This window comes from Bombus affinis, chromosome 9 (genome assembly GCF_024516045.1).
Source record: "Bombus affinis isolate iyBomAffi1 chromosome 9, iyBomAffi1.2, whole genome shotgun sequence".
Lineage (NCBI taxonomy): Eukaryota > Metazoa > Arthropoda > Insecta > Hymenoptera > Apidae > Bombus > Bombus affinis.
In genome coordinates, this window is record NC_066352.1 from 4,074,807 (window position 1) to 4,091,457 (window position 16,651).

General features: G+C 37.4%; 1 protein-coding gene across 6 annotated transcripts in view; it reads right to left on the reverse strand.

The window, feature by feature from the left end:
* LOC126920433 (homeobox protein cut) overlaps positions 1 to 16,651 on the reverse strand; it is a 168,468-nt gene that overhangs the window by 16,933 nt on the left and 134,884 nt on the right. For all 6 annotated transcript variants that reach the window (XM_050730786.1, XM_050730784.1, XM_050730781.1 and 3 more), the window contains 2 exons: positions 11,400 to 11,718; positions 8,245 to 9,483 (listed from right to left, as the gene is read on the reverse strand). In XM_050730786.1, coding sequence (XP_050586743.1) covers positions 8,245 to 9,483; positions 11,400 to 11,718 — 1,558 coding nt within the window. The remainder of the gene's footprint in view (positions 1 to 8,244; positions 9,484 to 11,399; positions 11,719 to 16,651) is intronic.

Genomic DNA, 16,651 nt, shown 5'->3' on the forward strand with positions numbered 1-16,651 from the left:
CTTGCTGCGTTTCATAATGCAGATCTTTTCATTATGAATATGTTTATGTCGATTAATGAACATGTAAATAAATAGTATATTTATATGTTCTTTTGGTACGAGTTTAAACTTTAAAAAATGCAGCAGAATTTTCTAGAAACATAAGAAGATTTTCCAATAAAACAAGAAAACTTTCCAATGGCTTGTTTGTTAAATATAGAAACAGTAGAATGTTTGAGTTGCGGAATGATTAAGTTTGATAGTCGGTATAATGATTTAGTAGAATGTTTGGACTCTGGAACTAATGATTTCTTCAAACATAAAATAATGAAATCAATTAATCATGGTCAATTAATCAGTGGAAATTTTATCGTTAGCCGCTATAAGGTAACTAGCAACAACAGCAAAGGTAATTTATATTTCAAACTCAAACCATTCCAATCAATTATAATTTTCAGTGTTCCTAGGCTTTTTCTGGTCATTGACTTTGATCTAAGAAATTGTCTGTTCGATGAAACTCATTGTCAGAATATTAACTTAAACAGCGAAGATTTAGTTGAATTTTCGTAACTAGTTCGAAGAAACATTATCTCGGCGCAGTAATTAGAGAAAAACCCGGTTTCCAGCGATAAATCGTACGCAATACCGTAGAGACTGGCAGCGATCGAGCCGATCTTGTAACGTTCCGATGCTTTCACGCAATTAAGGAATTAAAGCGTGCTATTAGAAAAAAGTAAATAAGTAAAGAGAGAAAAAAAGACGATCGTCGTATAGTTGTTACTGTACGAGTGAAATTCAAACCGACTTTGAAAACTGATTAGAAAGCGCACACGAGTGAAGCGTGAACGATTCTCGATACCGATATATTTCAGGCAAAAATCATGGTTCTGTTTATGTTAAGGAATTTGAATCATTGACGAATCACGATTCTCTCGAATCTTTCAGCTCTTTTATTCGTAGTCAACTCCTACGCAATCGGATTTCGAAATCGCAATCGCGCACTCTGATAACATTATCTCTACCGGATTGGGTCAATGAACGTTACGATCGAGCGTTTTAATTAATACTTGTTTCAGTTTCAGACCTTATATAGAAAACAATTTCCAAGAATGGAGTATCTTTCTCTGAAAATTTTTCAGAAGAAGAAGGTACCTATCTCTTTTCTCCTAATATTTTTTCTTTTTATAAATGATGGAACTTATTTCTTGGTTTGTTTCGAACTTGATAATTCTCTTTACTCGCGCTTTTCAAGTATTTGATTTAGTTAGGATTTACAATTTTCTGAATCTAAAAATATCGTTGTATCTTGTTCTTAAGAGTTTGAAGAAGAAATTAAATTGGCGCATGTAAAATTAATAGTAGATTAAATAGTCTAAATAAGGTAAGATGTATTTTAAGTCGTCATTTATATTTCCAACATTTTTCACGGTATTTTTTCCAAAATTAAGCTTATGTAAGAAAACCACACGGATATTTTGATTACCTAGAATACAAGAATAGAGTAGAAGATTTTATATTTTCTCTGATGGCGTAGATTATAATCGTTGGCGGGGCAAAATTTAATTAGTATCGATTAACCAATATGAAATTTCGAAGAAACATTTCATATAACGGATATAGAAGAATAGATATATTGTTAGAATATTATTTTCAGTATAGCAAATAGGATTTTATTAACATTGAATCTTATTTTAGAAATATTTGTTCCTTCTTCCTGCGAATCCGATCGGCCAACTTAAAAATCAAAACTTCAATGGTGCACTGGTTTCCTGTGTTTTACATCTCATTTATTTACGCGGTCTCGCGGCGAAGAGGAAATAACAAGCATATTTCAAGCCGTGCAGTAGAACAACTTTACAATTATAATCGTACAATTAGAGTCCTATGACCGTGGTGATGCATATCCGCATTTCGATAAACGGATCACGCTCTAAAGGGTAACTGAATTAAAAAGAATTCTAGTGATTTCAGATAGTTCGGGCAACGAACGTTGTCAGTATTAAAACCGGCTGAATAATGAATCGACATCAAAGCAAAGAGTGAAATAAAACAGATAAACGGTACACCGGTAATTTCATTGTTTTTCCGTAAAAATGATAAATGTCGTGATCGAAACGTATTGGAAAAATTTCATTAATCGACCTTTTAATCGACTCTTCTTTATTTTTAATCAAAAGATAAAACGGTAGAGCAGTTAATAATCCTCGTACATAGACGATTTTTAGAGTTTAATCTTCACGTAATATTTTATAAATTTTTATAATTTTTCAAGTTCGATGTTTATAGATTAATTGTTTGTAAATATTTCTCTTCTCTTGATATTTACTCTATAATTTTTGTAGATTTACATCTACAGAACAATCATTCGTAGCTTTATTCGTTGTGCTTATATATTTTTGTATATTTGTGATGTAGAATAGAAACATAATGCAACACTCATTTTGAAGCAACTGAAGTAACTAAAAAGATATATATAGATATATATAACGAACATAGAAAAAGTGGTTCTCGAGATCTCAGAAAAAAATCTTTACCAAAGAATTTCTACTAAATTCGTGTCAAGAGTTTGATTTAACAAGTCTTATGAGACGATCTAATATATCAGCCGAGAAGTTGACGGGAGATTAGCGCGAGCTGTATCTGAAAGAAAGAAAATCTTTCGATAAACAGCGTTGGACTAGTACCAACTATCTTCATTACGGTAGTCGCGTGGTGCGTTGCTCTTGGACCAGCTTAGATCAATTGTATTGCACCGCTCATGAGCAATAATAAATGATGTCCGAACGCGCTTCGCTGAATAGTGGGCCAAGATCCAGGTATATTTGTCACAGCATTAGTAAAGTTCACGAGATTTTTGCGATACAGTTCAGTAAATATTTATTTATAACTGAAAATATTTGCTCCCAGATGGCGGCTCCTACTTGTAAAATTGTTATTTAACGGTCTACGAAATTAAGAAATTATATTTCTAAATGATTTGTGAAGCATCCAATCTTGATATAATATTTTTCACTCAAATTGTCTAAATTACTTAATGTTTGGTAAGCTTCGAAATAACTACAATTAATGGAACTTTATTAATATGCAGGATGCCCTACTCTTTTTCGTAAAATAATGCTAGTATATTTTATATTATAAAGTTAAAAATATAAAATGACAATCGATATACACTTTATTATTTTTATGAATAACATTGAAGTGACCTGTTCTTAAATTATTTCTTTACTCGTACCTTTTCAATCCTACATTATCTGTTCTTAAATTGTTCATTGCCCTCGCAATGATACAATTATGAATGGAAGATAAATATATTTGTATCGTTCAAAACAAACGTTTAATTAATTAATTAATTACGAATATTCCGCATCGGCTATCTATTAAAACACGAGTAAGAGAATTAACTAACCGTTGGAAATATTCTTTGTATCAGGCTTTGATTTAAATCCATCAAGAACTTATTTATTGCTTTTAAGTATCGTCTTTTCAAACTGAAATAAAGGCATCGATTTTTGCCCATAAATCACCACCGATTATGGAAGTTTCGAACAATGCCGCAGGTACGTTTATTGAATTGAGAAACAGCCGACGACTCGTCCGTCCGTAGCACAAAGAGCTCGTTGCAACCGTGAACAAGAAGTTGGTGCAATAATTAGCGATTAAAATGTCCGTCGAAGCAGCGATGACGTTACGTTTGTTCAATATCGATGCCACTTATCACATAATATCGATGGTAATTACAATATAATATCGATAAAACCTGGTACGTTTGTTAATCATTCTTTTATTAACGAATGTCTATATTCATGCTTGGTCGAATGAATATTTATGAAAATATTATAAAATCGATTAAAAAAGATGATAGACCGTTCGTCCATGTATCTTAAGTTCTCGATTTCTATAGCTCAAATTCACTTTGAAATACATTTACAATAATTCTTTTTCCTATTTCTACCACACATCTCCTTTATTTCATTATTTCGATGAAAATGAAACATCTAATATTTTTATAATTTCCTCTCAATAATTTTGTTATGATAGACTTTCTCTATTCACTAGTCCCACAACATTTGACCGAATATTTAAAAACCAACCATAAATTCAACCTCAAATAAAGAACGAATATCTCATGAAAAGATTCTTCGGAAGATTCCATTTTTCCTGTTTCAACAAACAAAACATCAACTACCATTCTTTCTCCGATTAATACTAATACCAATTCGGAAATTCAAGGTACCTATGTTACACGTTACAAAGCTACTCGCTTGTAGTTGTAATTTTACAGACAGCACATGGTCGTTCTACGAGTCCCCATTTTTGTCGCATCGTTTCACCCCTCCCTCTTCCCTTCACCCTTCCGCATGATCCTCTTTCCCTTTTCTTTCTTTCCTGGTATTTCTTTTTTTCCTTTTTTGCCGCGCGATGCACATGATTATCGTTGTCGGCGATTCGACGGAAACCGACAATCCATTGATGCACGACGTCTGCGTCGACCTTTTTCCCTTTCCTCCTACTGGAACCTCGTCCGGCCGTGCATTTATCCGTGGTTACCGTATATTTTATACGCGGTCGTTTGATATTTCGCGCGTCGGACGCGGATACCCCATTATGGCAACCGTACATCCTCTCCGCGCAGCCATCGGTATTAAATAATATTTACAAAAAGCAAAGGGGAGAACCGATCGACATGGCCGAATGATAGGTGGCCGGCAGAGTTACGGGAGAGGAGGATATGGTTTAATAAGTGAGACGAACAGTGGTTCGACGAACGTGACCTTGTAACGATAAAAAACAAGGGACCATGTATCCCGAAGTGATTCATGTCACCGGGCACCGGCGAAACGCGAATGTTTTATGACGGAACACGGATTTCGACGCGCGTGCACCACCGTCGTAATGAATGTTTGCATTGTTTTCACGCCGACAGATGGACGTTTCGCGGTTTTCGACGCTGGTTCATGGAAAAATATGAAGAATCGCTCCGACGCGTGTAATGCGGCTGGAAGGAACATCCTAATACGGGATCGCGCGGCGAATTTTTCATCCATATTGACACTTTTAGAAGATAAACTGTTTTTGGTAAACGCGAGGATTTTTGTTTTAATTCTCGTACGATGGAGCTTCGAGAAAAAGTTTGGGGAGACGGTGAATTTGTTGAAAAATACTTTTGTGTAATGTGAACTACAAATATTCTTGGGACGTTGAGTGAGAAATTACGATGATGCTTTAAGTTTCAGGAGTTCTTTCGTTTTCTTATTTTCGGATTCTAATGATGCGCCGTTCTCTACGTGCGTCGAACGCACGACGATTTTTAATTGTTTATTTTGTTAACGAAATTAGGTTAGTTCAGCAAACTGGTTAAGAAGAGCGAGGAAAAGAATGGACACTTTTTAACGATCAAACGATGAAACTTATACAATGATCCAACAAAGGGTAAGATATTTGAAGTATACCTATAGATTTATATTATGGGATTCAGCAATAATTATTTGGAATCGTTGAAACGGTATAAAACCAAATGTTTTAAAAATGGAGAATGATGAAAATTAATTCTGGTATCTATATAGAACATATATTATATCCTACATTAGAATACGATAATGTTAGGGCAATAATATTCACTTGGATCTGTTTCTCTATTATTACAATAGCTTATATTACATCGACACATACGTTGCTGCTAAAATACGCTAATACATCCAGATATTGCTATCTTTATAGCCTTAATTACTGGAAATTATTAGTCCATTTTCAAAATCTTCGATCTGATTGTGGAAACACGTGAGACAGTTTATCGTTTTGTCTCGATAGCAAGCAATTAGTAGGTTGGATCGGATCGAAACGCGGGGAGAATGCGTTCCACAGCGATTCTGCGATCCCTCGGTAATCTGGCGAAAGTGTAAATTACCTTTTGCGATAAATGCAGCGGTACCTAGAACGTCTATCCTCTCTCTTGGATCCTGTTTCCATTCGTTCCCCTCTCTCATTCTCCTTTCTCTCCTGGAGCCCTTTATGTATTGCACCCTTGCCTAGAAGTCATCCCCAGTTTCCTACTCCCAAGAGCTATTAGTCTAAACAATATGGCTGCCAAACGCAGCGAACAATCGATAGCGAAGCATGGTGCGTCAACTGGCTGTATAATTGAATTAAGACTATTAAAGACGAAATCGAACGTCATCTTCCAACTGTTTTGCGTAACACCTGTCATCCTTAGGTGTTATGCCATCAACCTTTGTCGAACTAAGTAAGACCGTCGCCTAATAGCGTACAATTGATCTTTTCAAGTGGTTCTATGGAATTAATTGCGTCATAAGGTGATCAGTTTATGACGATCGTGAAATTGATTTTGATAGTGAAATAGTTTTAAATCGCAATAAATTAGAATGATTCGTGTGGGCATTAGTTTGAGTATTTTATTTTATCTTTGATAGGTAATATAGATAATTAATCGTAATTGAAATTAAATTTGTTCATAGAATCACATAGTAAGATCCGCGATAAAGATTTTTAAAAGAATATGCGAATGGTCTAAGCAACTTTTAATTATAGCGTAAAGTCGTAAATATGAATGAAATAATTCTCAAATCAGTAGATAATTATTTTTACTTACGTAACCTTCTTCAATTTGTAAACCATGATAAAATAACGATAAACGATGACGTTCGAAAGTGTTTTACGTAATATATTAACCTTCACATTGTAATATCATGAAAAACATTTTCGTTCGGTTGTAAAAGATTCTATCAATCTCAACACTGATATTTTATTATTATAGTTGTGCAATATTTGGTCGAGAAATGCCTATTGCAGTTCAATTTCAGCACGTGGTCCTCCGTAGAGGCGAAACAGCCTGTTGCGCAGTACCCTATAACGCCAAGATGCTTCGAATACCTGTAAATATCTTAAGATGCCTCCCTGTTGACTATTTTAAGTAATCCTTCTGAATAAAAGTATCTGGCCTATATTCGTACCCTTTATCGAATTCGACAATCACGTAAATAGATAGCGTTATTTTTAACATTATCTCTTAAACTCGATGAAAGGTCATGATCCACGTAGATACGTCATAGACTACAAGTATTTGGACATTTGGCACGATTTGATTAGAAAGTTTATATAGCTTTATGGTTTCGCAGTTTGATTTTAACGCTAGCTTTAGCTTCGATTTTTCAATAAGAGTCATCAAATATGAACTACGTACAATGTTTCAATATTTTTAAATATTTTGTGTTATAGCAACAAATAGCTGAGGATTATTTAAATACCTATTAAAAAATCATAAACTAAAGGGCCAATATGATTTACCAGATATAAAATCAAAGATCAAAATTATTATATCAAAGAGTTTCATTCGAAGTATATTCTCATATATTCGCAATAATGTGGAAGTATTTATTATAAATGCTTATGAACGATAGTGAATATGAAAACACGACAAAATTGTAACTGATTATTTATTTTATCTGCAGAGTTTCTTGAAACAAGGAGTGAAAGCTCACGACGTCACCAACGCATGTGCTACCACGACAATTGTTTCTCTATCTTTCATCGAGGGGGATGCGACCTCCGGTTCAAGGGTTATACGTGTCCTTATTCCACGGTGAAGTTAGACCAAGTAGAGATACCATTAACACCCGTATTAGACAGCCGAAATAAAAATAGTTAACTGACAGTTTGATGGTTAGTGGTTCGGCAGAACAGATTATTGGCAGTGCGAGGCAGAAAAGATTTCGTAGGAGTCAAACGTTCAATTGTCAGCGGCGAAGCTGGAACGAGCCATTTATAGATCACTGGTGAAATCATCAACAGGTTAAGCCATTTTGAACTATCTTTATCTCGCGATAATCCATAAAGCAATTCATATACATTTTCATCCATTGTGTCGCCAAACTTGTTGATGATCACCGTTCCCAACAATCAAAGAACAAACGGAAGCAATTACTCGTATCCTCTGATGTGACAGGTGATCCGGCATCTGTAGCCTGTTTCTACGACTTCCGGGATTCTTTGATCGAAGATCTGATCAGCCATGTTACCAGAAGCGTGTACACCACATGTATAACACGTATAATGTATCTTTATCCAAAGTCTGGAATTAGGAGCACGAAACACGTAACCTCTAACGATCCTGTCTTCTGGCAGATGTCTGATCTTCACCATTTGATAGAAGTACGCGCACATATTGTACACATATGCGTGTCCAGAGAAAACAACAAAAACGGGGAAAACTGGAGAGACAGAGCTGTCGTACAGTTCACAGGTACTCACCTTTCTTGGGTATCAGAGATTTAAGCAGCATTACAGCGTTTTCGTCGCACGCCCAGCCGTGCATCTTCCTGTAGCTATCGCGACCTTTTTCCGTCAGCTTGTCCCAAGGCTTCGGTTTGCTTAGCAACTCGCTGACGGTTCCTTGGCTGAGGCCGAGCACATACTTGGCAAACAGCCTTTGACCGATGTTGTGTATCGACAGCAGCTCCCTGACCCTCCTGGCTATGTGCAGCGTGTCTAGATTCTGCGAGGCGTACTTGTCCATGTTGTACCGTAGCATCTCTTGTAGCCTAGCCTCCATAGGGTCGCCCTTTGGGATGAGCGATTCACCCAATCTTCCAGCCATTCCAGCAGCACCGAATTCGTCGCTGAATCGAAACGGATGCGTCCTATCGTCGAACCGAAACGGGCTCTTCAGTGTGTCCAGCACACTCAGACCTCCGATGTTGTTGTTCGCTAGATGGTGGCTGTTATTGTTATTGTGGCAGGATTCCTGGTCTGCTGGGCTCTTAGGTGGTGGTGCCGTTGAAACGGCGGGTGTCACGCTTCCACCGTTCACGGAAGCGGAGGAGGTGGTTGTCTCGACCATCGACGTCGGCGGTTGAAAGCTCGGCGGTGATGTCAACGCGGTGGTAGAAGATGGGGTAGGTGGCGCGGGTGTTTCGTGTCCGGACACCGGGGTCGGTGCCTTCTCGGCGTCAAGGCAACTCAATGGAGTGGTTCCTAACGGGGTGTTCGACTTGGCTGGCGTATTAGAGCTGGATGATGGATCCGTTGGCGATGGAAGATGATTTAGACTACTGCTAGTGGTCGGTGGGTGTAAACCGATCAGTGGTTGAGCTTGCTGTAATTGTTGCTGCTGCTGTTGCGACAATTGACTTAACGAAGTCGTCTGTTGCTGCTGCTGCTGCTGCTGATGTTGTTGTTGTTGCTGTTGTTGTTGCTGCTGCTGCTGTTGGTTCATGATGGACCTCTCCAACGTCCGCCTCCAGTTTGCGACGATCTCTTCGCCGAGGAAGGAGCCGAAGGTCTCAACGTTTTGCAGAGGAGGTGGGAAGAGGAGACTGGATGTCGTTGAGGTGGCCGAAGATGGTGTCGGAGTGGAACGCGGAGGTAGGGAGACTGCTGCTGGGGGCGGTGGCGGTGGTTGCTGGGAGGACACGTGGGACGAAGGCGGCACACCTCCGACCCCGTGGGGTGAGGCGGTTGAGGCGCGCTGCAGGGGTGACGATAGTCCACCTGCAACCACCAAAAACACAAGGGGCCGCGTCAACACGAGCTCACACACGCAACCTAGATGTGACAGTCAAGCTTAGAACGGTTCCGCGAATACCGGACTCGAAATTTCTTACTCGAACTCGTTATTTAACTCGGAGATCACAAACTCTGATATCACCGATCATTTCTTTCTCTTTTCTCGCGTCGTCTGTTGTAACAAACTGGTCATCTTAAGTTTTTCGGTAGCTTCCTGGACGATAGACGACGGACCGAGACTCTCTTTTTCGACGCTTCGTCGCGTGGTCCACGTACGCATACAAACGAGGAACAACGTGGCCCAACGAGAGGAAAAGTGTCGCGTGTCAGTGAAAATTGGATTTTACTTATCCCTCTTAATTCTTACATTCCACTTTCTATTACTATCATCGTCAAAAGAAATCTTATCTTCTCTTATCTTGTGACTGTACTTTCTCGAGCTTTCTCGCAATCAACGAAGAAACATTTCTAATTCTAAACGTCTCTCTTTTTTACTTTTCGCCGAAGGAAAGAAAAAACTTGCTCCTTTTCAAGGGATTTCGAAAAAGTCGCGAGAGTTTGGAGTGGGTGGTAACGCGTCGTGAGGAAGCCGAAAACGAAGCAGTCGTGTATCCCTCTCTAGCACGTTCGCGCGGCTTCTCTCTCGCTCTGTCGTTCTTTGTTCGTTCCCGATCGATTCGGTATAATAAAGTTTGCTTCGCGGAACAATGCTTTGACCCGGGCAGATATCGTATCCCGAACGCATGTACCGTCCAGAAATTTGCGTGTACGAGGTTTACGTTTCCCAGCGTGCAGATGCTCGTGGTTTGGGGGCTAGGTCTCCGGTTGACGTATGTAAGCTGGACTTGAGGTTGGATGAATCGGAGATGTCCGATGGTGTTTTGGTAAGGATCGCGGATTCATTTATGGAGAATATACATGTATGTAATATCGTGCTGGTATCGTCGATTACGTTAGTACCATCTACAACGGCGCGTTGATTCACGCACCACAGCGAGAGAGTAGCTCGAAAAATGTGCAATCTAAGCGGTAGAGGATATCCCGGAGAAAATAGGCTTGAGAACGAAAGAGACAGCGTTTCGAAGAAAGAAAAAGATACAGAGATATAAGAGTGTAAGGAAAGAAAAGGATATAGGAAGTAGAGATACGAAGAAAAAGACGGAAGCACGGTAGCGACAGAGAAAGTAAATAGAGAAAAAGTGATAAAACAGAGCCATGATAATGGAACATTGTAGGGGTAAGAGAGAAATAAGTTAAATAGGAGAAAGAAAGAGAGAGACAGAGATTAGAGGAGGATGGATAGAGATGAAAAGAGTTAAAAAAGAAGTGCGAACACAATGGCAAGCAAGAGTTATTTTGTTGTTCCTTTTCTCTCGGTAAGCTCCTTCAGTCATCCCTCGTTCTTTATAGAAGCGTCCGCGTTGCGTGACTCGTGTCCTTTTTGTACTGTTATATACGATACTGAGCCCTTCGACGTAGCCTCGAAGAGAGAGAGAGTCGGGGAATCGAAGACCAGAACACTTTAGCACAGGAATTAGTAGCAGTGATACTATTATACATAGAATGATTTTCTCAACTATTCTCAGTTATCTCGTATATGTAATGCTGCACATGCATGTGACCGCATTTATATACCGCTAGAATATGAAATCTAGATTCTCTGCAATCAGAATCTTTGCAGATGTTGAAACAAGTGTCTCTAAAAATTCCTGATCTAAAGCAGACGCGATAATTTTTCTTTCAAACAATCGTTTCAAATCTTTTGCCAAATTTTTATAAAGATTAACCTAACGTTGGTGATATTCCAAGTACAAAAAAAAAAGAGAAGCGAGTCGATGGATTCCTGAATGTTATGTATACGAAGTAACGATTTTGGGAATGTGATCGATGGTTGGACTTACCGAGCGCGTCCGGAGTATTGGATGGTTTCAAGCTCTCGGTTTGCTGAAGCGCCTTCGAGCGTTCCATTAGAAGGTGCTCCAAGCTCTTGCCAGGTTCACCGGTTGGTATCTGTGAGAGATCGACCGACCTTAGTGCGTTTATCTCGCGTTTTAGGTCGTCATAGTCCCTCTGTCGTTCTAGTTTGCTCTCTAGTCTGTTGATGTGCTGTCTGCGCGCCTCGAGTTCTTCCTCGAGCCGCGCCGTCGCCTGTGCGCTCGTCTCTTGAAGACGCTGCAGGCTCTGCTGTAACCTGGACACTTCCTCGACCAGCTGACTGATCTGAAAGCAAACGTTTGTTTCGTTGATGAGATTCTTCTTTGAATCGATTATCGTCTCTAGTGAATTAAGAATCGAATTTTCTTCTTTCTATGGAATATAATTACAGTATATGTTACAATATTAAAAATGTGACGTCTTTATGGTACAATGACATAATCAAAAAATAATACGAACATTAGGGTATGATTTGGTATTAGTTCGAAATGACTGATATTTTATATCAGTTGTCTTGTACTATTTGTTAATTAACAATGTGTATAGAAAGCGCGTTTCGCATATTTTGTTTAGTAGAAAAGGTGAATATAAAATTTTTGATAACGAACTTTATCTTCTATTCGGTTTCTTAACGTGTACTTTAATTTGTGAAACAGATTGTTAAATCAGATTTCTTTGTTACTTACTAATACTACGAAATGTAACCCACGAAAGACAATGAGCGCTATTCATTTGTTTAGTAGTAAACCAATGAGACATAGATATTTGCTTTGAATATGTAAAAAATGTCCTACTTTCATCAAAGTAGTGTGCCTCATCTATATTATTCATTTATGATTTCTTTTCCTTAACGGTATACAAAAAAAAAAAAAGAAACAAGTGTTTTTTATTGTACGAAAACGTTAGATGAAACCTATTGTCGCATTTCTACTTTAACAACCACTATAAATAAAATAAACAAGAAATTATCTATAAAAATCTTCTAAAATAAAAATTCCCGATTGTCAGTAGAAAGTTTGATGAATTTACTAATTAATTTACGGATGCGTCGATAAAATGGGGGACTCGTATCGTGGTTAATTGTATAAAGTATCATCGTATCGCGTTACTAGTATTGCTGGCTCGCCCAGTGGTGCTCGCCAATCGGTATACCTGTTCCCAGTTGTCATGAAGCGAACATGAACGTAATTACATTACCATCGATACAAATATAGAATCACATTCACGGAATCCAGCCCAGCCGCTCCTTTCTACCCCTTGAATCAGTACGGTCCGCTTCGGGGGCCGTTTATCAGCGAGTAAGAAGCTTAGCAGGAGCTCTTTATTAATTTTATCGAATCGATTGTACCGAATCGATATCGGCCGCTTACCGAACAGGAACTTTAAATCTCGCCGAGTCTCAATGTAATTATTGTTGGATTAAATTACGCCTAAATCGTCTAGCTTTTCCGTGTCGTGTCACTTTCCAAAGAAATCAGTATATTTAATCTGTATTTTATTTTTTTTTTTATTTGTTATATTTCATTTTGTATGGAATTGAATGTTTCGGTTACTTTTTGCCTTGCGTTGTAACGCGTTGCTTTTTTAATGAATGAAGCTTTGCCTAACGAAAGCTTCCATTCTTATCCCGAACCATTAACTTATTAATCAAATCACTCTTTAATCACAACTGTTTATAATCACCTTGATTGAAAATTAATAAACAATCTTAATTAAATCAATGGCTGTGTTTATTTTTTATCGATGGTAGTGTAAATACGACATAATTTATTTTTGTATCTAATGAAAAAAAGAATAGAAATTCATAAAAAATAAATTGCTAGTTTAGGAAATAGAAATCTCAAAACGTTGGATTGCTAATCTAAGTTAAATAATCTTCTTCGACTAATGGGTCATCGTCTCGCGTTACGTTAAAGGAATCGTGTTATGAGTAATTCTGAACATTTTGTATGTTCATATATAATTGAGTTGATGTAACAAGAATTTTGCAAAAAGATATATCGAACGAAGGTTGTGGTATCGATTAGTCGGATAAAACATCGCCGTCTATGAGAATTTATTCCGTAATTGTAGAATAATACGGACATCTAGCGGGGTAGTCGAGTCGCGCATCAATAACGAAAGTATTATTATTCCGCCCCCTTGGAAAGTAATCAATTGCATGAGAATTCGAGTCCCATCTAGCTGTTTCATTCGGCTCCGTATGAATAGGTACAATGAATACGTGTTGGAAAATGCGATCAGGAAGAAAGGGTGCAACGAGAAGGGGAGATGAAGAAAAAGAATGGTGTGGAGAGAGAGACAGGGGCAAACAGGCAAAAAGGAGAATGAATAGCAGATCAGGTGGAGAAACAAAGGGAAAGAGAGAGAGGAAAAGGGAGCAAGAACCAGGGGACAGGCTTAGAGACACACATTGGTTAAAAAAAAAAGGAGATTAAAACAACGATTAAAATGCAGTAGATTTAAACAAAACAAGAAAGAAATGAAAAGAGGAGGATAGAATATTTGATGAAATTGAGAGAAGAATATTAGCAGACGATTACGAAGTCTGAATATTCTGAAAGGACCAGAGAAATGCTTATCGTGAATGCATAATTAAGAAAGCATGATGAATTTATATTGAAATATTAGAATCGTCGTAATGTTATAATATTAAAATCGTTGTAATAAAAATAAATAATTAGAATGTTAAAATCGTTGTAGTAATAATTGTTCTTCATTGTCTATTGATCCTATGTCACTAATAATTTCTGATGGCTGTCATCGATTAATCTATCGTCACGGAATGCCTTCTTCTATTATCATGCTTTCGTGTGAGTGTGTATGTGTCATCCTCCCGAAAGAAAATTATTGAAAATTTTCAGTATTTGTAATGTCAACAAACATCACGTTACCGATCAACATACTATAAACTTAAAACTGCATCATGAGATACTAGGCAACTGCGTAGAAAACAAATGAAGATACGTTTATGTTTCACAATATGTTAATCTTGCTATTTATCGAAGTTTATCAGGAATCATCATTATTGTGTCTGGACTCTGGACAGGGTCGACGAAGGAAAACATGAAATTTGAGAATCGTGAATTTTTGCGGACACTATCGAAACTTGAACCACAAAGCGAAGAACTCACATCGCGGCAAAATTGAGAAATGCTAACACATCAGTTATAAAAACAGCAATTACATAAAAAACCATGAGAATATCGATATCACTAATTTCACACCGCGTCTTCGATGAGATAATGACAATTGGTACAATTTTCTGTTAAAATAGCTTCAATGAAAACGTGAAAGAAAAGGAAGCCACCACATGATCGTGGTAAAACCAATACATCCAGAAACAACAGGAAACAGCCTTATCAGTAGCAACAATTATTCAATTTATATTGTCAAATAAAGAAAGGGACAGTTACAGAAAATAGCCGATGTTTGCTCGTAATCGAACACGACAAAATTCAGTTATGTTAAAGTAGAATTAAAAATAATATTAAATATATTAAAATATTGAATACTATCCTAATAATAAAATTAACAAATAACTAAGTTTAATAATTTATATCTGTAACTATGAAACTTCATCAGCCTACCAGCTATTTTTGAAAGGCTTGCATCTTTAAACCTGTCATGTTCAGTTGTTCTGATTTCCAATTATGTCGCATTAACTTTTCCTTTGTTTAATCAAAAAGTGACATTAAAATCAGAAAACCAAAAAGAAATGCACTTATCATGTTTCTCCCCTGTGATCTTTAATTATCGCAACATTTTTTATTTCTTGCCAAGGTGGATATCAACGAGGGTAGTTCTTGGGATGAACGGGGCAAACATGGCACAGCCAAGGTGGTGGGAAAGGGTAGGCAATCACGTCGTGACGCGATCAATTGCGATGAATCGCGAGAGCGCTCGGAACTTTCGAATCGGAACCCATCCACGTGTTACGCGACCAGCTATAGCTCGACGAAAATATCTGTTGCGAGGGTGTGCAAAGGGTAGCCAGGGGTGGAAAGAGCCGGCAGCAGGCGAGAGGGGGACGATTTTAAACCTGAATGCGTTTTGCACGGTGCAACGGGCGATGCGAACGAGATCGTACCAATTGTTTTTCCCCGGTGAGGCATCATCCCTTTTCCGGGGGTTAATTGAGGAGCAAAGCTTCAATTTCGCGGAATTCACGCCTCCGGCATGCATCGACAGGTCTAGCCGATAGAATGAGCTGCGGATTTAAAAAAAAAGCGTCGTTCTTCCTTTTTTATCAACCCTTCTCTTTCCTTTTCTCTCTCTTTTTTTGTTTTCGACGGTGTTTAACAAACAAACATGCCACCCTTTCTCTTTCCTCCTTCCTCTGTACTTTCCTCGTTCCTCTAACGCAGGAAATATAATTATTGGAAACGGATGCATTAAGAGAAAACGCGAATTTGTGTTTGGAAATCGCATTATTCAATGTTACGGTAATTATAGTAGGTGTGAGATTTACAAAAAATTGTAACACTGTATGATTAGGTTAATTGTAATTGGCTGTTGAAAGTATCATATAATAATTATAAATATATAAAGGTAAAATTTTAGATTATGTTTACATTGAAGCTTTTTGGAATGAACTTTTTTCACCCAGTAAGAAAAATTGTTTTTTTTTATTCGATATGGATAATAGGATTGGTTTTTTTCAATGATTTTGTAAAGAAAATTCTTTAGTTAATTAGTGTAACTTGTTAAAGTAACTTGTTTCATATAGAAAATATAGAAGTAACAGTGTTTCATATAGAATTCCTATACAATGTTACAATTTGATTTTCAGTTGTATGTTTTGTATTGTAACTTACGTAATAAACATATTATTGCTTTTAGAGAATGGAAGATGAAAAATTAATTGAACCATCATATTTTTAATATAGCATTTTAAAGAATCTAATTTTAAAAACACAGCAAACTACCGCGGTATCTAAATACGCGGAACTTTTTATATCTCAGTCAACCCTCTTATCTCATCAAATAAAGGAATTTTTAATGCTTTTGAGAGAAACTAACATAAAATTGAAACAAGAATAACAATTTTATCGTGTTCTATCCAGGAACATCAACTAAAGAAATTAAAAAGTTGATCAAAAATATTACGTTGAAAATGGAAAAGTGCAGTAGGCTGAAAATACTTAAATTCAAGTAATATAAGAAGGTCAAAAAGCCCTAATCAGTATGTCGTATCGCTCTCTTCTGTAAAGAATAT